At 37.9% G+C, this 25,417-nt stretch overlaps 1 protein-coding gene across 2 annotated transcripts in view; it reads left to right on the top strand.

The window, feature by feature from the left end:
- The first annotated feature begins 6,426 nt into the window (after nucleotides 1-6,426).
- Nucleotides 6,427-25,417, top strand: part of HSF2 (heat shock transcription factor 2) — a 37,983-nt gene continuing 18,992 nt past the window's right edge. For both annotated transcript variants that reach the window (XM_003898239.3, XM_003898240.3), the window contains exons 1-4: nucleotides 6,427-6,705; nucleotides 23,788-23,896; nucleotides 24,053-24,180; nucleotides 24,941-25,065. In XM_003898239.3, the coding sequence (XP_003898288.1) occupies nucleotides 6,613-6,705; nucleotides 23,788-23,896; nucleotides 24,053-24,180; nucleotides 24,941-25,065 (455 nt within the window). In that variant the 5' untranslated portion in view covers nucleotides 6,427-6,612. The remainder of the gene's footprint in view (nucleotides 6,706-23,787; nucleotides 23,897-24,052; nucleotides 24,181-24,940; nucleotides 25,066-25,417) is intronic.

Raw genomic sequence — 25,417 nt, 5'->3', positions numbered from 1 at the left:
TTATAAATCAAGAGTTCTGCCATTAATTAGCAAACCTTTTTTTTTTTTTTTTTTTTTTTGAGACAGAGTCTTGCTTTGTCGCCTAGGCTGGAGTGCAGTGGCGCAATCTCAGATCACTGCAAACTCCACCTCCTGGGTTCAAGCAAGTCTCCTGCCTCAGCCTCCCGAGTAGCTGAGAGTACAGGCGTTTGCCACCACGCCTGGCTAATTCTTTGTATTTTTAGTAGAGACGGGGTTTCACCGTGTTAGCCAGGGTGGTCTTGATCTCCTGACCTTGTGATCCGCCCGTCTTGGCCTCCCGAAAGTGTTATGATTACAGGCGTGAGCCACTGTGCCCAGCCACAAATCTTTAATACATCCTAGCAACTACTTGATTCAGACAATGGCAGACTTTTCTCTGAAAGATCAGAATTCATTCAATTCTATCCTAGGACGCCTTCTCAAGAAAGCAGCAGCTTGAGCCTCTGTTTCATCTCTACTGTACTGCACCACACTGTGAGCACAGAATAGAAAAGTCATCTCTCTTTATGGCTGGTACCTGGGTGCTGCTTATAGATGACTAAACTCTAAAGAGGTTAGAAATGTCCCAGTCGTTGCCAATTCTTCATGCACACCTCTGAAATCACGACACACAGCTGTGATAGTGACTACCTCCTCACTGAACCCAAGTTCTCCAGTTTAATATTCATGGTATGAGTATATTTCTGTATCCAATTCCTATAATTCAGCTCATTCATCTTTGAGGAGCTCAAAGGTCTTAGTTATCAAATGATTTGAATAAAATGATCACTTAAACCACATTTTCCAGAAAGATGAACTCCTAACACTTTCCATCTGTCTTGGACACCACCTCCTCTTAGAACAAGACAAGTACCAGTGAAGTAGAAACTTAAACCCTAACATGGTTTTATTCTAATGGAAATAATGGAAGACTTACATTGCAGGCCATTTCTCTAACCCACTCCATTTTTCTAATGTTTCCAGTCCTTGATGTTTTTTTAGCCTTGAATTTTCTTTCTTATCAACATCTCTCTGCGTGTGTCTGAGACTTCACCGGGACCTTGAGTTGCGCGGGTACATCAATTCCTTCTATTTATCAGCTAGCTGTTGGAGTGCCTGTGAAAGAGAGCCTCCACACTGCTTCCAGAAAGACCAAAGCTGCGTTAAGGTTTTCAGATCCCTTATCTACGTTGTTGCTATACAATATTTTGCTTTGCTTAAAGAGCCTCTTCTTCCTGTCCAACATCTATAACTGGAAGAGGCTGGAGTTAGGGTGACCAAACAATCTGGTTTGCTTGGGCCTGAGGGATTTCCTGGGACATAGGACTTTCAGTATCAAAGCTGGAAATGCATTGTGCAAACCTGAACTAGTTTGTCACCCTAGTTGGATGACTGATTGGATTCTAGCAAATCTGGCATAGATTGGAGTTTTAACGTAGAGCAGTTCCAGCCCAAGTCTGGTACAAGCAGTACTAACACATTTCCTACATAAAAAGCTCCTCTGGCCAGTGTCTTTTGCACCCAGGTTGTAGCCTTAGAAAAAGGCAGCTTCTTGAAAATTTTTAAAAATTAACTTTCACAGTCTTCTAGCTCTTCACTTACTCAAAAGCCTATTCAGGAGTCCTTAAGCATTTTGCCACTGTCATTTGTTTTGAAGACATAAGTGGCCTCAAACCTGGGCCTCTATAGCATTCTGTTAACATCTGGCATTTCCGGGATTCTAATATTTGTTCAGTTACTAACAGCTCCTCATTCGCATGCTTCTCAGTTGAGCTATCCTTAAGCTCTTCTCTTCATTTTCTTCTCTTGTAAACAAAAAGGTTTCTACTGACTGAGAATAAATTGTAAGGGGTTTCTTTATTATTAGGTAGGGCACATTTTATCCAAAGGATTTCAAAAGCTAAAATTATTCATTCAACAAATATTTATCAAGCGGCTCCTACGTTATTATTAGCACTGTGCTGAGTGCTCAGGATACAAGAGTGAACAATGCAAGCACAATTTGCTAGTCTAGTAAGGGTTGCTGAGAAGTAAATGAGCAGCAATAGTGTGGTAAAAACTGTGAAGGTCAAGTTCCAGAAGTTATAGGAGCACATGGGAGGAAAAACTAACCCCGATTTGGGGGTCATGCAAGAATAAGCGGATGGTTAGCACTTACCTGTTTATGTATTCATTTATTAATTCAACAAATATTTATTGATATTTTAACATATATCATGCACTGTGAATGTCATTGTAAATAAATGAATGCACATATGACATAGTATTTATGTTGAAGCAGTTTCATAGTCTAGAATGAAAAATACATGTAAATAAATAATTATAATATGATGTAGTAAGTGCTATAATAAATGTTACCAAGGAAGATTTCACCAAAGAACTTAGGTTTGTACAGGATTATACTTGACCTGAAAGGTTGAAGAAGAATTTAGAGAAAAATGGTGAAGAAGAAGGGCTCTGCGGGCACAGACAACAGCCTATGGAAATACATAGAGGTATAAAAGAATATGACCAGCAAGGTAACTACAATCATTTAGGTGTGGCTAAGGGAAAGGTGTTGTAAACAATGGTAGACAATAACTGAAATGGTAGGTGACATCAGATCAGAGAAGGCCTTTTATGCCCCTTCAGGGGTTTGAATTTATTCCGGAAATTATAGGAAGTCACTGAATAGTTTTAAGTCTGGAAGTGACCTTTTCAGATTAGTGTTTTAGAAAGAGATCCATAAAGATTGTGAAAGTGGACTGGAGGAAGAGACAATTTCTTTGATCTTCAAAACCACCCTGTGAAGTGAGTATAGCAGATATTTTTCACTCACATCTTATATATAAGGAGCAAGGACTGGAAAATGTTAGGTGATTTGCCTAACGTCCCCTAAGTCATTCCAAAATTGAAGAAAATCAACACTTTGTCCAGATAGCAATATAGGTGGAAACCTCTATGCAGTTCACCTTTGGATTTAATCATCCTATCCTTGAAAAAAAATCTTTAAAAGCTAATACTGGTTGCACTGTTGATTCCAATTAGTTTTGCAAAATTGATTGGATAGAATTTATGGCATCATCTGATGATCTGAAGCATCAAATTGCTCCATAATATGCTTTTCTAGTTCCTAGACAAAGGTCTGGGTCATTCATATTTTCGAATGTTATTCTAAATCTAAGTCTTACATTGTAGGCTGCAAATAAACCATGAAAATAATACAGCTTTTAAAATTGGAGTTAATAGGAGGCAACTCCTTTAAGAAAGTGACATTTTTATCTTCTTGTATTATGAACAGGTCAAAATTGCTGCCACTGGCTCAAATCTGTTTCTTCTGATATTTTAGGGATATTATAGGTGGCAAATAATTGTGAGATAAAGCTTGATTTTTGTTTTCTTCCCCTCTCAGTTTTATAAGTAAGTGCAAACAAGCCAACAAGTTATAATTTTATTTTCCCCCAAAAATGTCTTCATTCAATACTTAGTTTTTCAGAAAATGTATTAATTATAATAAATATTAACCATTAAGTTCATAGAAAAACAAAACATAGTAGTTTAAGTTATTCCTGGAACATCTGGATTTTATTAAGAGATGAAGCGTGGTCAGGTGCAGTGGCTCACACCTATAATCTTATCACTTTGGGAGGCCAAGGTGGCGGATCACTTGAGATCAGGAGTTCAAGACCAGCCCGGCCAACACGGTGAAACCCCATCTCTTCTAAGAATACAAAAATTAGCGGGGTTTCATGGTACAGCCCTGTAATCCCAGCTACTCAGGAGGTTGAGGTAGGAAAATCACTTGAACCCGGGAGGCAGAGTTTGCAGTGAGCCAAGATCACACCACTGTACTCCAGCCTGGACGACAGAGTAAGACTCTGTTAAAACAAACAAACAAACAAACAATAACAAAAAAAGAAGTGAAGCATAACAATTAATCAGTACATGTTAGTAGTAAGGGAAGGTCAGTTTACTAATTTTTCCTCTATAACAGCAGTTCTCAAAATGTGGTTCCAGGGCCGGTAGCATCTGCCTCATCTGGGACTTGTTAAAAATAAAAATTCTTAACCTGTATCCCAGACTTACTGAGTGCCATGGAAGCAGAAGCAGCAATTTGTTTTTTAAGAAGCCATACAGGTGATTCTGCGCTGAAGTTTGAGGCACACTGGTGTAAATTTAAAAAGCATGTTTCAGACTACGAAAGACCTGGTTTCAATTCCAACTTTAGCTAGATTATTTTGGATACATCATCTAATTTCCTGGTACCAAGGTTTTCTTACCTGGTTAATAACTTATCCTTGTCGCTGCCCTTATAAGTATTACAAATACTACCTGAGAACTGATATTGCTCATCTGCTTACTGGAAGGCTCCCCTCTCCAAGTGATTCAGACACATGCTTAAGTTTAAGAACCACTTGTTTCAAACGTACGATCTATAAGATGCCATACACTGGAAACAGAATCAGCTACATATTTTGCAAGGTCCATTGCAAAATGAAAATGCAGAGTCCCTTGTTCAAAAATTGAGAATTTCAAGAGGATGAGAGCAGAGCATTAAACCAAGTATGGCACCCCACTAAGCCCAGCCCTATGAATGCCCAGCCTTTGAATGTCCAAAGACAAGTTTCCACTTCTATCTAACCACACCTTATTTTTTTTAGAAGAAAATAATATAATGCCATGAAAGTAGGCCACATTTCCTCCTTAGACACTGTCAATCTTACCTCTGAGCTGTTGCCCTCCATAGACAGACATGATCATTAGCTTCCTGGTTTTTGCTTATTCTGGTATCTTCCTTTTAGCTATTCAAATATATTTGTACCTCAAGATCCAACTTAAGGTCCCTATCCTCCATGAAATCTTTCCTTATCACCTTAACCTACTAGTCTGTCTTTTTAAACTCACCTAGTACTTATTTTATACCAAACATTTAGCTCTTTTTGTATATATTAATGAGTGCTGATCACTATGGTCATGTTGTTTCTCGAGTTTGAATATAAGCATCTTGAGCTTTGAAACAGTGTCATCATTGTACAATGGAAAGGGCACATACTTTTGAGCTCAATAAAGCTTGGGTGTAAATACTCTCTCCTATTTACTTGCTGTGACTGGGGAAATTAATCAACTTTTGAGTCTCAGAATCTTCACTGGGAAAATGGGATAATAAAACCTAATTCATTGGATTGTTGTGAGGATTCAATAATATATGTAAAGCCCTTGGCATATATATAAGGGCTCATCAAATACTAGTTCCTCTATCACATGTATGCCTCCATATATCTGATTTTGCTTCAGCCAACATCCCAGTGCTGAACACAAAGGCAGCATTCAATAAATATTTGCTCATTGGAATATACTCTCTCTATATATATTTTTTTAATGTACTATTTTACATTTACCCAAGAAGTAAACCAATCCTATGTTGAATTTTTGTATAATGTGTTGGCTCTGACTTGTTTGTAAGTTTTTACCTTCACATGCTGACTTCTGTAAAAAAAAAAAAAAAAGGTCGAATTTTGTAGACCTCATATTTTCAAAGCATTTGCACAGCTATTATAGCATTAAAGACACTCTTAATGGGTAAAAAGATAGATCTTATTCCCAATCAAGAAATGGGAAAAACTGGCACTGGTGGCTAAGGAATTGCTCTAAGTGACAGTACCAGTGTACTTTAATATACAGAAAAACGTTCAAGAGGCTTTATCTAAACTCAGATCTACTGACTCCTTCTCCATTATTTTTTTTTCACTATACCAATCTCTCAGGCAAAAAACAATGTATCTGTAAAGTATACGCAGGAACAACTATTTTAATTAACTAAAATAGTATAAACAGCCTATTTCCTTTTATTCTGGGTGTAGAGTAGGCACTTGATGACTGGATTAAAAACAGCACATGATACATCAATTGCAGTTCCTGGTTTACAGTTTTAAGTAATAGAGAGTGAGTTATTTAAACTGCTCTTTTTGATAAACATATTTTAAAGAGGGCTTTTTCTCCCAATGATAATGTAAGAACAAGGTTCATTATTTTTAAGACAATTTCAATTCGGGGCCTAGCACATCATGCTTGAGAGCTGGTTTTTTCCTTCTGCGAATGATCTTCTCTAAACTGGTGCAAACCACACTTTGCCTGCCAAACTTATGACTCAAAGGCCCCGAAGGGCTTTTTGTAGCCTCCCAGCCACAGCCCAGAAACCATAAGCTGTTTCCACGTGAAACGTCCAAACACCGACGGTCTCCCAAGCCGAAGATCCGCTACCATCAAAGCTTCTATATAAAAGGCAAATGAGAAGGCAGCGCCCCCTTCTGCTCCCACCCCCTTCTGCTCCCACCCCCTTCATGTCAGCAGCAGCCAATCGCTTTTCTCCATCGTGTGGTCGGCCCCTGGGATTGGCCAGGGAAGGGACCGGCGCGGAACCACTGCGCGCACAGGCGGAGCGCGGGGACTTGTCCGTCACGTGCGGCCGCCCGGCCTCTCTGCCTTGCCGCGCGCCTGGCGGGGTTGGGGGGCGGGGACCAAGATCTGCTGCGCCTGCGTTGTGGGCGTTCTCGGGGAGCTGCTGCCTGAGCTGCTGCCGCCGCTACCACCGCGTTCGGGTCTAGAATTTGGAATCCCTGCGCCGCGTTAACAATGAAGCAGAGTTCGAACGTGCCGGCTTTCCTCAGCAAGCTGTGGACGCTTGTGGAGGAAACCCACACTAACGAGTTCATCACCTGGAGCCAGGTACGGTCAGGCCACGGCGGCCTCTGAACCCCCTGAATAACCGCGTCCTCACTCACTCTCCCGCTGGGTGGTCTCTCGCGGCCTTGCGGCTCGACGCTGCCTGCCAGGCCCGCGGTGCGGGGCCTTGGCGTTCGGCCTCGCGGGGGACCCCCTGTATTGTTCGCTAGGGGAGCCGCGGGGGCCTGGCCGGCAGCGCCGCTCGCCTCAGGCCGCGGTGGGGGAGGGGCGGCCCGCGCGGGGCGTAGCGGCCCTGGCAGCCCCTTAACGGTCTGGTCCGCGTTCGGAACCGGCCCGGCGTCGCGAGGGGAATCGGCGAGCCGAGGGCGCGGGAGCCTCTTTACTGCACACTCATCCTCTGTCCTCCCGCCCGGCTCAGGGGTTACAAATCGCGGAGGGGACGGGGAGTCCAGGGCCAGGATCATCGACCTGGGGCTTTACAGGAGGCGATCTTTACCTCAGCGACCGATCACCCCCTCCCCGTTCCCCCAACACTGCTTTGCATCTGGGATCTTTATGTGGAGAGCAGTCAAGGAAATAGACATATATTCAAACGCAGATTACTGCTTATCAGTTGGTTTTAAAAATATATAGAAATTAACACATTCTTTCGAGATTCTGTGCTATTTGTATAGTCGGATTATTAGGATTGTTTTAATAAAGTACTAATAGGTGGTCAGTAACTTAGTAGTTACTAAATTTCACTGAACTGTTACCAACAGAGGGGCATATCGATGTGTTGATTATTGGTCTGATCTCAGCTCTGCTTGTAAACAAGGATGACCTTAGTCCAGCCCCTTTTCTTGTCTGGCCTAAGTTAAATCCGTAAGATGGATGGGTTGCCTAGGTGACCCAAGACCTCTTTCAGTTCCAAATACAAGATTCTAGGCAGAATGATTATTTACATCCACACTACCTTTACATTAGAATACAATCCTAGGCTGTTGGAATCATTTTATGAAGGGAAGTGGTTAACTCTTGTTGTAGATGATCACCTATTGAGGCATATTTTCATGTGTGTAGTTCTTGAGAAAAGTAAGTGAAAACTACCTGCATAGTGCCTGGCACCTGTTAAGTGCTGAGTAAATGTTATCTCCCGTCCTCCTTTCTTTCCTGTTCTCCTCCTATTATAGGAACTCTCAGTTTTATTTACTTTTATCTTAACAGGGAGTGAGCACCATATTAAGACCCTGAAGTTTTGACTACTCTAATACCATAGTTTGCCTTGTGTTATTATTTGTTCTTTTTTCTAACTTCCTTGTAGGGTTTAATTTTTGTGTGTTCCTTATGAGCAACTGAGTTATCCTTTTAGCCCCACTCGCTGCTTGGAGTTGAGTGCGGGGAGGTGGTGGGGCGGGGGCATTGTGTGAGTGTTTGTATTAAGAATTTAATGAGTTCTGTACAATTGTACAAAGCTAGGTGAAAATAAGAAAGCCAGCCACTAGCATGTACTTAAAATAAACACATGTCTCATGCTTTTCATCAGTTAGAAGGATTAAAAGTTGACAAGAAGGGTCAGCACAGACTGTTATTCAGACATGTATTCGTGTTAGAGATCGGACTGAGATTCTCTCCCCACGAAAGCTGACCTTATCATACCTTTTTGTCTTTTACAGGCCAGAAATAGGGGCCATATATATTGGCAATTGCTTTTAATCAGAGTATCATGCCAGTCGTAGGCCTGTTAAATTCTGATTAGTAACTGTTTTAATAGCATTCTTATTTTCTGAGCAGTGTCAAATGTGGAGAGTTTTGTACTGATCCACAAATGCATCATTCTGTGAGTTCTAAGCCAAATAAACAAGCCACTTAACCATTTTTTAATCCCATTACTAACTTTAAGCTTATGTGTTAACTAATTTTCTAATATGCCTATGGGACAATCAAAATGTAAGCTCAGTAAGATCACTGTGGCGGAGACACAGATGTTTAATAATTGATGAATAAATGAGATCCCTCGAAAATGTAATGGAGTGGTAGGAATGATGAAGATAAAATTATGTTTGAAATGAATCTTAGAGATCATCTAGGTTAGCCTCATCATTGTATAGATGAGGATTTGAGGCTTGGACAGGTGAGATTATTTATCCATAATTATACAGCTCGCCAAGATTGGAGATGAGACTCTTAACATAAGCTTGTCCAACCCGAAGCCCACATGTGGCCAAGGATGGGTTTGAATGCGTTCCGACACAAATTCATAAAGTTTCTTAAAGAAATATGAGATATTTTTGCAGTTTTGCTTTTAAGCTCATCAGTTATCATTAGTGTTAGTGTATTTTATGTGTGGCCCAAAACAATTCTTCCAGTGCTGCCCAGGAAAACCCAAAGATTGGACACCCCCACCCTAATAGATTTCTGAGCTCCCAGATCAGTCTTCCACCAATAGAACTAGACAATACAAGTTGACATCATATTTAGTTTTATACCAAAATGTTGCTTGCCACAAGTCAGTGGATAATTCTGAATAAATGTTGTCTAGGGCTAAGCCTAGTTGCTTAGTTGTCTCACTCGTGCTCTCCATTAATTTTTCTAAAAGCAGTGCTAACACTGAAAAGTAAAACTTTAACAATAATGTTAGGTGGAAAAACCAAAATAAGTTACTTTCGTCTTTCTCTTTTCTTTGATGAATAAATGAAATCCCTAGAAAATGTAATGAGAGTGGTAGGAACGATGATATAATAGTCCTCAGCAGGCTTTGAATTTCTAAGTGGCAGAGATTATATCACATTCTTTTTTTTTTTTTTTTTTTTTTTTTTTTTGTAGTAGAGTATCACTCTTGTCACTCTAGAGTACAGTGGCACGATCTCAGCTCCCCGAACCTCTGCCTCCTGGGCTCAAACGATTCTTCTGCCTTAGCCTCTTAAGTAGTTGTGATTACAGATGCACACCACCATGCCTGGCTAATTTTTGTGTTTTTAGTAGAGAGGGTGTTTCACCATGTTGGCCAGGCAGTCTCAAACTGCTGACCTCAAGTGATCCGCCTGTCTTGGCCTCCCAAAGTGTTGAGATTACAGGTGTGAGCCACAGGTGCCCAGGTACTCTCATCTTTTAAAAGTGGCTATTTATGGTGGTTTCTGGTTTCCTTCAAACTTGTGTTTTACTTCTGTTGAGCTAATTTAGCATTTGTACTATGAAAATCATTGAGAACTTTTAGAAGAAGCAGTTGTTTTGGGAACCAGACAACCTTTTGTGCAATTTTTTTTCAGTGGTGGAAAATAATTTATTTCTCTACCTTGAGTGTAAGGCAAGGGGAAAAAACTCTTACCAACTGCGTTTTTCCAAAACCAACTGCGTTATCCAAATTATCTCTGGATAATATCTCTGGAGACTTATATAACTTTAATTTTCCTTGAAGTTTGCAATATGACAAAATTAAAAAGTGAAATAATACCTCTCACCATTAAATACAAGAATATAATGATCTGAACAATTGAAATTATACTTAAATGTGTTACTGACTCTAAAATAATAGAAATGCCTTAATTCCAGACTGTCTTTAAGAAAGCATAACGTGACTAGGTGCGGTGGCTCATGCCTGTAATCCCAGCACTTTGGGAGGCCAAGATGGGCAGACGGCTTGAGCTGAGGAGTTTGAGACCAGCCTGGGCAACATGGCGAAACCCTGTCTCTACAAAAAAATACAGAAAGTAGCCAGGTATGGTGGCATGCATCTTTAGTCCCAGCTACTCAGGAGGCTGAAGAGGGAAGATGGCTTGAGTCCACGAGGCAGAGGTTGCAGTGAGCTGAGATCACACCACTGCAAGCCAGCCTGAGCAACAGAACAAAATCCTGTCTCAAAACAACAACAAACAGAAAAGAAAGAGCGTTTTACATATTTCCATTTTATCCTTACTCTTCTGAAAAACAAAAATGAAAAGTTTCATTTTTTAACATTTCCTTTAAATGTAAAATTTTATATAACTGCTCTTGGCTTTGATAGTCTGTTGTCAGAATCAAGTACAGAGATTGTACTGTCAGACAACCTAAAGCTGTTTTAAATCTTAAGTGTCCTAAAGAGAGGGCACATATTAGCTTGGAAGCAACTGGTGAAACTTGATACTCAGAGACAAGGCTGTAGAGGTTGAATGAAGTTATATAGTAAAAAACAGCCTTTACAAGTTAATGAAATGTGATAACCAGTGTACGCTGAAGTGAAGCAGTGTAAAAGAAGGAAAGAACTGGAGGGTCATTCTTTTGTCAGTGTTGTTACCTTTGTCTCTGTTTTTCAGATTGTTTGAGAAAATGAAGTGATTTCCACCAAAGACTTCATACCCAGCTTTTCCCCCTTTTTGTGCCCTTTGGTATTCTCTGCTTCTCTGTCCCCCTCATGTCAGCAGAAATGAATTAGGAAATAGGTAGGAGGGAGAGAGAGCAAAAACAGAATTTTTCCATTGTTTTCTAGCTGTTTTGGATGAATTTGAGCAGTAGGCCCTTGGACTTCACAAAGTACTAGTATTGTTTTGAACATCCCAGCAACCATTGCATTATTTCAGTGTTTCAAAGTGAAAATAAGAAAGACTACAAGTGTGGGAAGATGAGGGTAAAATCCAACTTAGATAGACCTGCAGAAAAGTTGAAAGATTGATTTTCAAGTATTTTTACTTGTGTATATATAAGAGAAAGAATGAGCTTTTAAAGACTCCAAAGGATTGGCTGGTACATATTAAAAAATTATAGATTGGTAAGTCACAAATTTCTGTTCTGAAAAATGTTTTAAAGTAATGTGGCTGAAGTATTAGATTATTAGGAATATTTTGAGTGTTCTAAACCAAGAGTGCCAAATGGTTAATTTGGAGAGTAACTATCGTTTCTACTCTTTGGAATCTTGCCAACATTTTTGGGTAGGGTTTAAGGAGAAGGTGCCTGTCTTTCCCACCTCACTCAGTAGTAGTTTTCTGATCCTTGTAAAATACTTAGAGAGAGGGAGATTCTGTGTTGTATTGCTTGAACCTCACAGGTTTAAAAGGGAGGAAGGTGAATTTTTGCACTCTAAGTTATTTACTAATTTTAGAATAGAGACTGAGGGAATACAATAAGCAGAGATAGAGTGATGTGAATGAATAAGGAGGGTTTGTGAGAGAGAGTGAGCACAGGTATAAGCAAGAGATTATTGTCATCTTCCTATTTTATATAATCAAATAAAATTTGATGAAATTCTAAAAATTCAGTTTATTTGGCCAAAGATTAATTTAGTCAGTCACAGATACTTGTTATGAGTCTGTTATGACCTGATAGTGTGCTGGGTATTAGGAATTCATTCAGTAGTGAACCAAAGTGCCTACCTTTATGGAGCTTACATTTGAGTGATGGATATTAATAAATAAAAAGTAAGCAAATACAAGCTGGGTGTGGTGGTGCATGTCTGTAGTCCCAGGTACTGGAGAGGCTGAGTTGGGAGGATTGCTTGAGCCCAGGAGTTTGAGGCTAGCCTGGGCAACATACTGAGACCCCTGTCTCTTAAAAGAAAAAAAAAAAAAATTAAAAGCAAGCAAAACACAATTAATATAATTTCAGTTAGTGATAAATGCCTTTAAAAAAGCAAGATAAACTGTGTATTGATTAAGGTCCAATCATAAGTCAGAAGCCATAGATATTTTCAAGAGGGTAAGTTTAATAGAGTTACTGATTTTATCAGGGAAATTAAAGAAAATTCAGGGAATACAGGAATAGTTTTAAGAAGCAGCTACTACTGATATGGCTGAGATAGAGTGCCCAAGTAAGAACCCTTTTTGCCAAGGCTAAGATTCTTACCTTGTTGGAGAGGATATGGCCATGACTCAGTGGCAGAGAAGTCACTAGTGTTGCTCTGGTGGAACTTACTGGAAATGCATCCTTTAAAACTTGCTGGGGAATATGCCCTCTAGTTGAGGGACTGGCAAACTACAGTCCTTTTGCCAGCTGTTTTATAAATAAAGTTTAATTAGAACACAGCTATGCCCAATCTATTTACATATTGTCTATATCTCTCACTACAAAGGTAGAGTTATGATGTTATAATCTGCAAGCCTAATTTACTATTTGTCCCATTAAGATAAAAGTTTATAAATCCCTATTCTGGAGTACCCTAAAAAACTGTGTATGGGGAGATATCTTGTTAGAGATACTCTGCTTTGAAACCTCCCCAGAGAGGGAGCACCAGGGAAAGCTGATGGCCTTTGAGTGTTGCTGACTACCGTTAATATCAAGAGCTAGGCACTGGAGAACCTTCCTCCACTGCAGAAGCTTGCCAAGGATACATGAGTCAGGAACAAGAACTCCTTTTTCTTGTGATATCTCTGTAGTATCCCATGCTGACAAAACTTAACATCATGGTACCTAGAAAAATAAAGATATTTATTTAAGGGATCTAGCTCTATGCTTGTAGAGCAGACAATGAAGAATGAATTTGGAGCAATAAATTGATAACTGACCCATAAACAAACTAGGATTTGTGGATATTTTAGGTAAGGTGATGAGGAAAGCCTCTCCAAGGAGATGATGTTTGAGGAGAGATCTAAATGATTAGAAAAGATGGGCCAGACAGAGGGGAATGACAAAAGGAAAGGCCTTGAATGTGGCTGTTCAAGGAAGCAGGAAGGCCCATGTGGTTAGAGTATCTTTAGGGAATAGGAGAGTGAGGGTAGGGAGGTAGGGCGGAGCAGATGGTGTAGGGCCCTAGATCTGTAGTAAGAAGATTGGAAATGAGGGGACCAGTTAGAAAACTATCACAGTTTTCCTATATGGCATTGAAAATATTGGTGGTTGAGACTAAGGTAGCAGCAGTTGAGGTATTGAGAAGTAGTCAGCTTTGAAATATTCTTTGAAGGCAGAGCTGCAGGATTTGCTGATGAATTGATAAATTGGCTATGGTTGGAGGAACGACAATTAAAAATGATTCATAAATTTGGTTTGAACTACAGGATAAATCCATTTGCTGAGGGAAGATAAGTTAGAGATTCTTTTTGGCATATTAACTTTGAGATTAAAAACGAATCTGTAGTAGTATTTGAAACAACTTGAAAGTTGTTTAATTTTTCTTAAGTTTGACCATGCCTAGTCATATGGCCACACCTAATTTCAAAAGGGATGGGGAAGTGCAGTGCTAGGAAAAAAAAAAAAAAAAAACAGGAATTTTTTGAACAGCTTGACTGACTTCCATACTCCAAGATGTCCAAGTGGAAATGTTGAATAGGTTGTTGAGTATAAGACTTTGGCATTCATGGTGGAGTTTGGACCTTGTAACTGGTAAAGCCATGAGACTAAATGAAATCATCATCTGTGAAGATAGAAGGAACCAAAAGATTTATTATTCCAACATTTAGAGAGTCTGAAGACAAAAGTCAGCAAAGGACACTGAGAAGTGAAAAAGTGAAACAGTGAACAGTGAAAAAGAAGGAAAAATCAAGGGAGTGACCTCATAGAAATTAATGAAAGAAAATGGCTCAGGAAAGAGATCAGCTGTGTCATATGCAGTTAGGAATATTCTTGTATGTTTCTCCTGGTGTATATAAGCAAGTTTCTCTAAGGTCTGTACACTCACATCAATTGCTGGGATATAGGGTATGAAATGTTTAACCTCAGGATAGTGCAAATTATCTTCCAAAGAGACCACACCAGCTTATTCCGCTCTTAGCCATGTAGGAGATTTTCTGTTAATCTGCCTCTTCAAAACTGTGTATTAGTTATTGTTCTTAATTTTTACCAATCTAATTGAGATAAAACATTGTCTCAATGAGGTTTTGATTTATATTTTCTTGATTATTAATGAGTTCTAAAACCTTTTTACGTTTGTTGGCTATTTGTGTTTCCTGTTCTGTGAAATGTTTGTTTTGCCATTTTTCTGTTTTTTTTTTTTTTTTATTGTTTGTGAGAATTCCTATATATTCTACATACTCACTTTTCAAGTTTATGTGTTGGCCATATCTTCCAGTTTGTGGTTTTTTACCTTTTAGTTGTCTAGAACCTTTACTGAGTAGTTCCTCCTTTTCTAGTGATCTGTATTGCCACTTCTGTCTTATGTCACAAGTACATATAGATATTGTCTTAATCAGTTGGGCTGCTGTAGCAGAATAACATAGACTAGGTGGCTTCAACAACAGAGATTTATTTTTTACAGTTCTGGAGGCAGGGAAGTCCAAGATGAAGGCACTAGTCATTTCAGTTCCTGCGTTAGAGCTTTCTCTGCTTTGCAGACAGCTGCCTTCTCTCTGTGTCTTCACAATGGTGGAGAGAGAGAGAGAGAGTGTGTGTTCTGGTCTCTCTCATCTTATAAGGACACTAAACCTAACTTGGGGGTCCTATCTTCATTACCTTTTCTGAACCTAATTACCTCCCAAAGGCCCTACCTCCAAATACCATCATATCAGGGGCAAGGGTTTCAACATAGAATTTTGGGGGACACAAACATTCAGTGGTTTTGTTTCTGGAGTCTTTATGCCATTCCATTGGACAGTTTATCCTGTGCCTGTCTTCTGCTGTCTTAATTACTGTAGCTTCAGAAAAAGTCTTTTGGTAGGGTAATCTATTCTTCAGGAGTGCCTTAACTATTTTTGGTCTTTAGCTCTTCCATATACGTTTTAAAATCAAGTTCCATTAAAAAAAGAAAGCCTTTTGGATTTTTGCTGCAATTGCATCAAAACTATATAAATCAGATTCGGGAAAATCGGTATCTCTATGTTGTGTATTCTCGTGACAAGGCATATTTCTAAATTCATTTTGTTGATTTATAAATGTTTCCTATTAGGCCTTGTGGATCTTTGTTCATTTTCTTCCTGGATATCTTATATGTGTTGTAAATGGTGTTCTTGACTTAAAAATAGATTTCTAACTGTTGCTGGTAATTAGAAATACAAGTAATTTTTGTAAATTGATAATCAGTGAGCAAATCATTTTACTGATTTCAGTTTTCTGAGTACACCCATAGTATCTGTGATTGATATTTATTTTCTTCCTTTCAGACCTTTATGCCTTCAGTTTTTCTTTTTGCAGTAACTAAGAGTGAATAGTAGCAATTATCGTGGGATTCCAGCTTTGTTCTTAATTTTTAAAGGGAATGTTTTTAATGTTTCCCTCTTACTAGCTGTTAGAATTGAGAGTTTTTAACTTCATGTTTTCTTCTTGACATCAAATGTCCAGTAAGTTAGTGGGAAAGGGACTTACTAGAATGGAAGACACAAGAAAAGATTGACTTCAGGGGAAACAGGAAATGGGTTGAGAACATACTGAGTTAACATAGTGTAAAAAATGTTAACAATTTTAAATTGAAGTGTGTAATTTGAGATGATCATGGACAGGGATGTAGATGTGTTTATCATCATATAAAATAAAGTCAATAATAAGATACCCTAGTGTGGATATAAATATTCATATATATATATATTCTTTCCTTTGTCTTTCCTTTGTCTAAGGAAAGAATATCAATGCTGCCATGATTAAGGATAAAAACCTAGAAAACACAGCTACCTCTTATTTGATAGGTGGAAGAAATTGAAAGGAAATATGAGAGATAAGAGACTCAATAGTGTTTAACATCAAAGCCCAGAGAGTAGAACATTTAAGGAGGTAATTGTTAGTTGTACCAAATGAAATGCCACAGAGAGGTGTAGGAAGATCAGGACTGAAAAGAGGGCATTGAATTTGACATTTGACATTTTAGAAATCTGGTTTCAGTCAAGTGAGGGAACCAAAACCAGTTTTAGTGAGAGTAAGTGGATGGTCCTGAATTGGAGAAGGGGGGTTTAAAATACCTGCTTGTTAAATTTTGCAGTTAAGGAAAAGACAAATGGGTAGATTGAAAAAGAAGGCGTAAGAGGGAAAGTTCTTTTAAGGTAGGAAAAGATGTATGCATTTTAATTTTGATGATTACCTAGTTGCCAATCCTGGTTATTGTCAAGGGTTGTAAATTTAATCTAATAAGGGAAAATCATTATTTGTTTTGCTTTACATTCTTTAATTATGAGTCTGGGCCTCTGCTAAATTTCACAGTGTGTTTTTCATCAAAATTGTGTTTCTGTTAGGAAGAAAGTAGAGGAGAGTAGAGATAGAGTAAGAAGCTAGCAGTCTCCCTGGATAAATTTATATTTTATCTATATGTCTTCTTTGTTTATTATGTCATGTCTCCAAAAGCTTGGTTGTAAAGAGTGAGAGGGCATTGAGCTCTTATTTTTCTTCCCAAATGGAAAATTTCTTAATCCTTTTCTGTCCTGATTATCCCCTAATTTGAATGCCATCTTGACTTACTACCTGGTAAATTCTCAAATAGATTTGCTGGTTCATCTATCCTCTCTAGTCAGTCCATTAATCTATTTAATCACTTTTTCTTTTGTACTAAATTGTTGACACTATGATTTTATAATCTATATTGGGTAAGGTTAAAATACTCCCCATTGTTCTGAATATTTTCTTGTTTGTTGTTATGTAATTATTTTTACAAGCGAACTTAAGTACCTAATGTTTGGTTATAATAGCATCAATTCATCTTTACTCCACAAATCATTTTTTAATAGAGAATTTAATGTATTGGTTAATTTAGAGAGGATTGACACCTTTATGATACTGCATTTGTCTTCCTTTTATATTTCTGTAGTTTTAATATTTTTAAAGTTCCTGTATATTTTTAAATTTTATTTTTAGATACTTAACATTTTTCTATTATTATTGGGTTTTTTATTCCATTTTAGTTTCTAATTTTTTTAATTATGGTAAAATATACATAAAATTAACCATTTTAAGTTTGTTAAGTTAGATTCACATTGTTAGGCAACCATTACCACCACCCATCTCCAGAACAGTTTTTATCTTTCCACACTGAAACTTTATACACTTTTCACAATAACTTCCAACTCCTTCCTCTCCCCCCAGCCCCTGACAATCACCATTCTACTTTTTGTCTCTGAAATTGGCTATTATGAAAACTTCATATAAGGGAAATTGTACAGTGTTTGTTCTTTTGTGACTGGCTTATTTCACAGCATAAAGTTTTCAAAGTTCTTTCCATGTTGTAGCTGTGAGAATTTCCTTTTTTAGGTGAAATAATATTTCATTGCATGTATATACTATATTTTATCCATACATATTTCACAATGTATTGGTGGATACTTAAGTTACTTCTACTTTTTGCCTATTGTGAAAAATGCTACTGTGAACATGGGGTACAAGTATCTGTTCAAGTCGTTGCTTTTATGTTTTTTTTTTTTGTTATTGTTGTTTTTGTTTTTGTTTTTTGTTTTTTTTTTTTTTTTTTGAGTGTATACTTAGGAGTGGAATTGCTAGATTATATGTTCTTTGTTTAATTTTTAAAGGAACTATCATATTGTTTTCCACAGCAACCACACTATTTTAACATTCCCAACCAATATTGCACCAAGATTCCAATTTCTCCACATCCTTGCCAAAACTTTTTTTATGTGTTTTTGATAATAGCCATTCTGCTGGTTGTGAAGTAGTATATTGTTTTAGTTTTGATTTTCATTTCCCTAATGATTTGTGTTACTGACCGTCTTTTTATGTGCTTATTGGCAGTTTGTATAGATTCTTTGGAGAAATACCTACTCAGTTCCTTGCTCGTTTTTTAATCGGGTTGTTTGGGGGTTTTTTGTCTTTTGTTGTTTTTGAATTTTAAGAGTTCTTTCTATGTTCTGGATATTAACTTCTTATGAGATATATGATTTGCACTTTCTTTCCATTCTGAGGGTTGTCTTTTAAATCTGTTGGTAGTCTTCTTTTCGTAAAAGTTTTTGGATTTGATGTAGTTCTATTTGTCTGTTTTTGCTTTTGTTGCTTGTACTTTTAGTGTTACATTCAATAAATCATTGCTAAATCTAATGTCATGCTTTACTACTGTTAAAAGTTTATTTAGTGCTTGGGTTTAGGTCTTTCATTGATTTGAAGTTAGTTTTTATATATGGTATGTATCAGCTAAGGGTCTAACTTCATTTTTTTGTATGTAGATACCCAGTTTTCCCTGCACCATTTGTTGAAAAGACTGTCCTTTTTTAATTGAATGGTCTTGACACTTGCCAAAAGTCCTTTGGCAGGGTTTATTTCTGGGCTCTGTTTTATTTCGTTGATCTATATGTTTGTCTGTATGCCAGTACCGTGCTACTTTGATTACTTATTTTTGTAGTGTTTTCAGGTGTTTGTTTTTTGTAGAGAAAAACACTAGTGACGTTTAATATTAATTTATTAACCACGTATCTCACTGAATTCTTAAAAGGATTTTTTAATTGATTGTACAGCGACTAGGATTGCAACCCCTGCTTTTTTTTGTTCTCCATTTGCTTGGTAGATCTTCCTCCATCCCTTTATTTTGAGCCTATGTGTGTCTCTGCACGTGAGATGGGTCTCCTGAATACAGCACACTGATGGGTCTTGACTCTTTCTCCAGTTTTCCAGTCTGTGTCTTTTAATTGGAGCATTTAGCCCATTTACATTTAAGGTTAATATTGTTATGTGTGAACTTGATCCTGTCATTATGATGTTAGCTGGTTATTTTGCTCATTAGTTGATGCAGTTTCTTCCTAGCATCGATGCTCTTTACATTTTGGCATGTTTTTGCAGTGGCTGTTACCAGTTGTTCCTTTCCATGCTTAGTGATTCCTTGAGGAGCTCTTGTAGGGCAGGCCTGGTGGTGACAAAATCTCTCAGCATTTGCTCGTCTGTAAAGGATTTTATTTCTCCTTCACTTATGAAACTTAGTTTGGCTGGATATGAAATTCTGGGTTGAAATTTCTTTTCTTTAAGAATGTTGCATATTGGCCCCCACTCTCTTCTGGCTTGTAGAGTTTCTGACGAGAGATCTGCTGTTAGTCTAATGGGCTTCCCTTTGTGGGTAACCCGACCTTTCTCTCTGGCTGCCCTTAAGATTTTTTCCTTCATTTCAACTTTGGTAAGTCTGACAATTAAACCAACAAAGATCAAAAGAGACAAAGAAGGCCATTACATAATGGTAAAAGGATCAATTCGACCAGAAGAGCTAACTGTCTTAAATATACATGCATCCAATACAGGAGCACCCAGATTCATAAAGCAAGTTCTTAGAGACTTACAGAGAGACTTAGACTCCCACACAATAATAATGGGAGACTTTAACACCTCACCGTCAACATTAGACAGATCAATGAGACAGAAAGTTAACAAGGATATCCAGGAATTGAACTCAGCTCTGCACCAAGCGGACCTAATAGACATCTACAGAACTCTCCACCCCAATCAACAGAATATACATTCTTCTCAGCACCACATCACACTTATTCCAAAATTGACCACATAGTTGGAAGTAAAGCACTCCACAGCAAATGTAAAAGAACAGAAATTTTAACAAACTGTCTCTCAGACCACAGTATAATCAAACTAGAACTCAGGACTAAGACACTCAATCAAAACTGCTCAACTACGTGGAAACTGAACAACCTGCTCCTGAATGACTACTGGGTACACAACAAAATGAAGGCAGAAATGAAGATGTTCTTTGAAACCAATGAGAACAAAGATACAACATACCAGAATCTCTTGGACGCATTTAAAGCAGTGTGTAGAGGGAAATTTATAGCATTAAATGCCCACAAGAGAAAACCGGAAAGATCTAAAATTGACACCCTAACATCACAATTAAAAGAACCAGAGAAACAAGAGCGTTTACGTTCAAAAGCTAGCAGAAGGCAAGAAATAACTAAGATCAGATCAGAAGTGAAGGAGATAGAGACATAAAAAACCTTTCAAAAAATCAATGAATCCAGGAGCTGGTTTTTTGAAAAGATCAACAAAAATTGATAGACCGCTAGCAAGACTAATAAGTAAGAAAAGAGAGAGGAATCAAATAGACACATTAAAAAATGATACAGGAGATATCACCACCGACCCCCCAGAAATACAAACTACCATCAGAGAATACTGTAAACACCTCTAAGCAAATAAACTAGAAAACCTAGAAGAAATGGACACATACACTCTCCCAAGACTAAACCAGGAAGTAGTTGAATCCCTGAATAGACCAGTAACAGGCTCTGAAATTGAAGCAATAATTAATAGCCTACCAACCAAAAAAAGTCCAGGACCAGACGGATTCACAGCCGAATTCTACCAGAGGTACAAGGAGGAGCTGATACCATTCCTTCTGAAACTGTTCCAATCAATAGAAAAAGACAGACTCCTTCTGACTCATTTTATGAGGCCAACATCATCCTGATATCTAAGTCTGGCAGAGACACAACAAAAAAAGATAATTTTAAACTAATATCCCTGATGAACATGGATGTAAAAATCCTCAATAAAATACTGGCAAACCGAATCCAGCAGCACATCAGAAAGAAAGCTTATCCACCATGATCAAGTGGACTTCATCCCTGGGATGCAAGGCTGGTTCAACATACGCAAATCAATAAACATAATCCAGTATATTAACTTAGACCAAAGACAAAAACCACATAGTTATCTCAATAGATGCAGAAAGGCTGGCACGACAAAAATTCAGCAGCCCTTCATGCACAAAGCTCTCAATAGAGTGCATTGATGGGCATTATCTCAAAATAATGCAGAGCTGGTGGCCCACTTGACAGATTACCCATAGCCCACGTATGGCAATAATGTGCTGCATGGGCAAAACTGGGAAGCATTCCCTTTGGCACAAGACAGGGATGCCCTCTCTCTCACCACTCTATTCAACATGAGTGTTGGAAGTTCTGGCTAGGGCAATCAGAGCCCGAAGAAATCAAGGGTATTCAGTTAGGAAAAGAAGAAGTCAAATTGTCCCTGTTTGCGGATGACATGATTGTATATTTCGAAAACCCCATCATCTCAGCCCAAAATCTCCTTAAGCTGATAACTTCACCAAAGTCTCAGGATACAAAATCAATGTGCAAAAATCACAAGCATTCTTATATACCAATAACAGACAAACAGAGAGCCAAATCATGAGTGAACTCCCATTCACAATAGCTTCAAAGAGAATAAAATACATAGGAATCCAACTTACAAGGGATGTGAAGGCACTCTTCAAGGAGAACTACAAACCACTGCTCAGTGAAATAAAAGAAGACACAGACAAATGGAAGAACATTCCATGCTCATGGATAGGAAGAATCATCATGAAAATGGCCATACTGCCCAAGGTAATTTATAGATTCAGTGCCATCCCCATTAAGCTACCAATGACTTTCTTCACAGAATTGGGAAAAACTACTTTAACGTTCATATGGAACCAAAAAAGAGCCCGCATTGCCAAGACAATCCTAAGCCAAAAGAACAAAGCTGGAGGTATCACGCTACCTGACTTCAAACTATACTACAAGGCTACAGTAACCAAAACAGCATGGTACTGGTACCAAAACAGAGATATAGACCAATGGAACAGAGCAGAGCCCTCAGAAATAATACCACACATCTACAGCCATCTGATCTTTGACAAACCTGAAAAAATCAAGAAATGGGGAAAGGATTCCCTATTTAATAATAGGCTAGCCATATGTAGAAAGCTGAAACTGGATTCCTTCCTTACACCTTATACGAAAGTTAATTCAAGATGGATTAGAAACTTAAATGTTAGACCTAAAACCATAAAAACCCTAGAAGTAAACCTAGGCAATACCATTCAGGACATAGGCGTGGGCAAGGACTTCATGACTAAAATGCCAAAAGCAATGGGAACAAAAGCCAAAATTGACAAATGGGATCTAATTAAACTAAAGAGTTTCTGCACAGCAAAAGAAACTACCATCATAGTGAACAGGCAACCTACAGAATGGGAGATAATTTTTTCAATCTACTCATCTGACAAAGTAGAACCTACAAAGAACTCAAAACAAATTTACAAGAAAAAAACAACCCCATCAAAAAGTGGGTGAAGGATATGAACAGACACTTTTCAAAAGAAGACATTCATGCAGGCAACAGACACATGAAAAAATGCTCGTCATCACTCGCCATCAGAGAAATGGAAATCAAAACCACAATGAGATACCATCTCACACCAGTTAGAATGGCAATCATTAAAAAGTCAGGAAACAATGTGCTGGAGAGGATGTGGAGAAATAGGAACTCTTTTACACTGTTGGTGGGACTGTAAACTAGTTCAACCATTGTGGAAGACTGTGGTGATTCCTCAAGGATCTACAACTAGAAATACCATTTGACCCAGCCATCCCATTACTGTGGATATACCCAAAGGATTATAAATCATGCTACTATAAAGACACATGCACACGTATGTTTATTGTGGCACTATTCACAATAGCAAAGTCTTGGAACCAACCCAGATGTCCATCAGTGACAGACTGGATTAAGAAAATGTGGCACATGCACACCATGTAATACTATGCAACCATAAAAAAGGATGAGTTCATGTCCTTTGTAGGGACATGGATGCAGATGGAAACCATCATTCTCAGCAAACTCTCGCAAGAACAGAAAACCAAACACCACATGTTCCCACTCATAGGTGGGAATTGAATAATGAGAACACTTGGACACAGGAAGGGGAACATCACGTACTTGGGCCTGTTGTGGGGTGGGGTGGCGGGGGAGGGATAGCATTAGGAGATATACCTAATATAAATGACGAGTTAACGGGTATAGCACACCAATATGGCACATATGTAACAAGCCGGCACATTGTGCACGTGCACCCTAGAACTTAAAGTATAATAAAAAATAATAAATAAATAGATTGTACAAAGATACAATTATGTCTACTGCAAGTAATTATAAAATGGTACTTCCTCTCAAAATCTTTTTTTCTTTTTTTTTTTTTTTTTTTTTGGTCTTTATTGCACTAGTTTTAAAACAATGTTAATTCTGCTGGCTACATAATTGTATTTCATTTTCTCATTTCTGGTTTAGTGGAAATTCTTCTAATATTTCACCATAGCGTGTGATGTGGCATTTGGTTTGAAATATATTCCTAAACTTTTGAGGTTGACATCAAAAAGCTTAGTTGCAGTTTGGTACTTAATTGCAATTCGTTTGTTGTTCCTGTTATCAAGAATAGAATGTTAGTCTGAAGACATCTAGGAAGGACTACTCAAGACAGTTCTGGGATGTATAAATATATCACCATGTGTCATAGGAACTTAATTAATTGACTTTTTCTTCTTTTTTTTCCCCTTGTAGAATGGCCAGAGTTTTCTGGTCTTGGATGAGCAACGATTTGCAAAAGAAATTCTTCCCAAATATTTCAAGCACAATAACATGGCAAGCTTTGTGAGGCAACTGAATATGTGTGAGTATGGACAGCAGTTTATTTGGAGTAGTATTATCAGCTACTGATGAAGCCATTTTTTCCCCCATTAGGGTGGTAAAGGAAAATTATTCCATACCAGCACCACCAAATTTTGACTCGTTTATTTTAGTCATTTGAATTTTGAATCTTTTTCAGATGGTTTCCGTAAAGTAGTACATATCGACTCTGGAATTGTAAAGCAAGAAAGAGATGGTCCTGTAGAATTTCAGCATCCTTACTTCAAACAAGGACAGGATGACTTGTTGGAGAACATTAAAAGGAAGGTGAGCTGTTGTGAACATGAGCTGATTCGGGTATTGACTTGGAGTGTGCTTGACCAAGATTTTTATTTCAGCTGTTGAAAGTACAGAAATACACAACGGTTCCTTGTTGGGATGAATTAGGAAAGTAAAGTTTTACTTGTTTCCCTGTATTTTTTTCCTAAGTTAGCTTAAAAATAAAATAAAGTAAAATAAGTTCCTGCTAGAATGTGAGCTCCCTGGAAGGCTTTTTCTATAGTTTGCTATTGTATATCCAGTGCCTACAATAAGTCTCTTCTAATACTATAAATATGCCCACATAGTAGGCTTTCAGAAATACATTCAGTAATACATTTTTAATGCATAATATCTTTTGGTAAAACAAGATATTTTACTAAATCTATAAAAGGAGTGGACCATGGAAGAAAATGGCCTAGCATGAACCTCTTACTGCATAAATTTAATTAAATGTGGAATGTGGCAATAAAGAGGCTTGGGGGAAACTGCAAGGAGTTTGGCATAAGGGGAGAATAAAAGACCCTAAGATATTCCTGCTTGTGGAAACTTTTTCACATTAAAAAACATTTTTTTAAGTACATTATTTCTTACATTCCCTCCCGTTGAGCTCTGAAGTTTATTCTTTCTCTAGCATTTCATCCCGGGCTTTTGGAACCAGATCTCACTTCCTGAACAGGCCACGAAAACCTCTTCTGATAGGGAAGCTTTGAGTTACAATCATGAGTGTTTACTGTTTCTTTGATTTTCTAAATTTACTTTTTCAAAGGTTTCATCTTCAAAACCAGAAGAAAATAAAATTCGTCAGGAAGATTTAACAAAAATTATAAGTAGTGCTCAGAAGGTTCAAATAAAACAGGAAACTATTGAGTCCAGGCTTTCTGAATTAAAAAGGTAAAGTTTTATTTCCAAATATAATTTTAATGTGGGAATTGAGTATTTGTCTGTGTGTGTTGGGTTTGGAGGTTGTCTGATGTTTTATTGTAAGTACTCAGATCACTTTGTTGAAGCCAAGATCAAAGGTCATTTTTCTGTAAGTATTGGTTCCCTTTACTTTGATTTGTGGCCATAGACTTTACCCTAATATTGTTTTAATTATGGTAGTCAGAAGAAGTTATAAACCTAAGCATATCAAAACAATTTGATGTATAAGTCTTAGCGATAAACATTAGGTCTTTAAGATGATGTAGGAAATAGCATTCTACTTAGGTTAGCTCATATTGTGTTCATAGACAATGAGGGCATA

Source organism: Papio anubis, chromosome 6, assembly GCF_008728515.1.
Source record: "Papio anubis isolate 15944 chromosome 6, Panubis1.0, whole genome shotgun sequence".
Taxonomy (NCBI): domain Eukaryota; kingdom Metazoa; phylum Chordata; class Mammalia; order Primates; family Cercopithecidae; genus Papio; species Papio anubis.
Note: the sequence above shows the minus strand (reverse complement) of the source record. Positions and strands in the feature narration are given on the sequence as shown.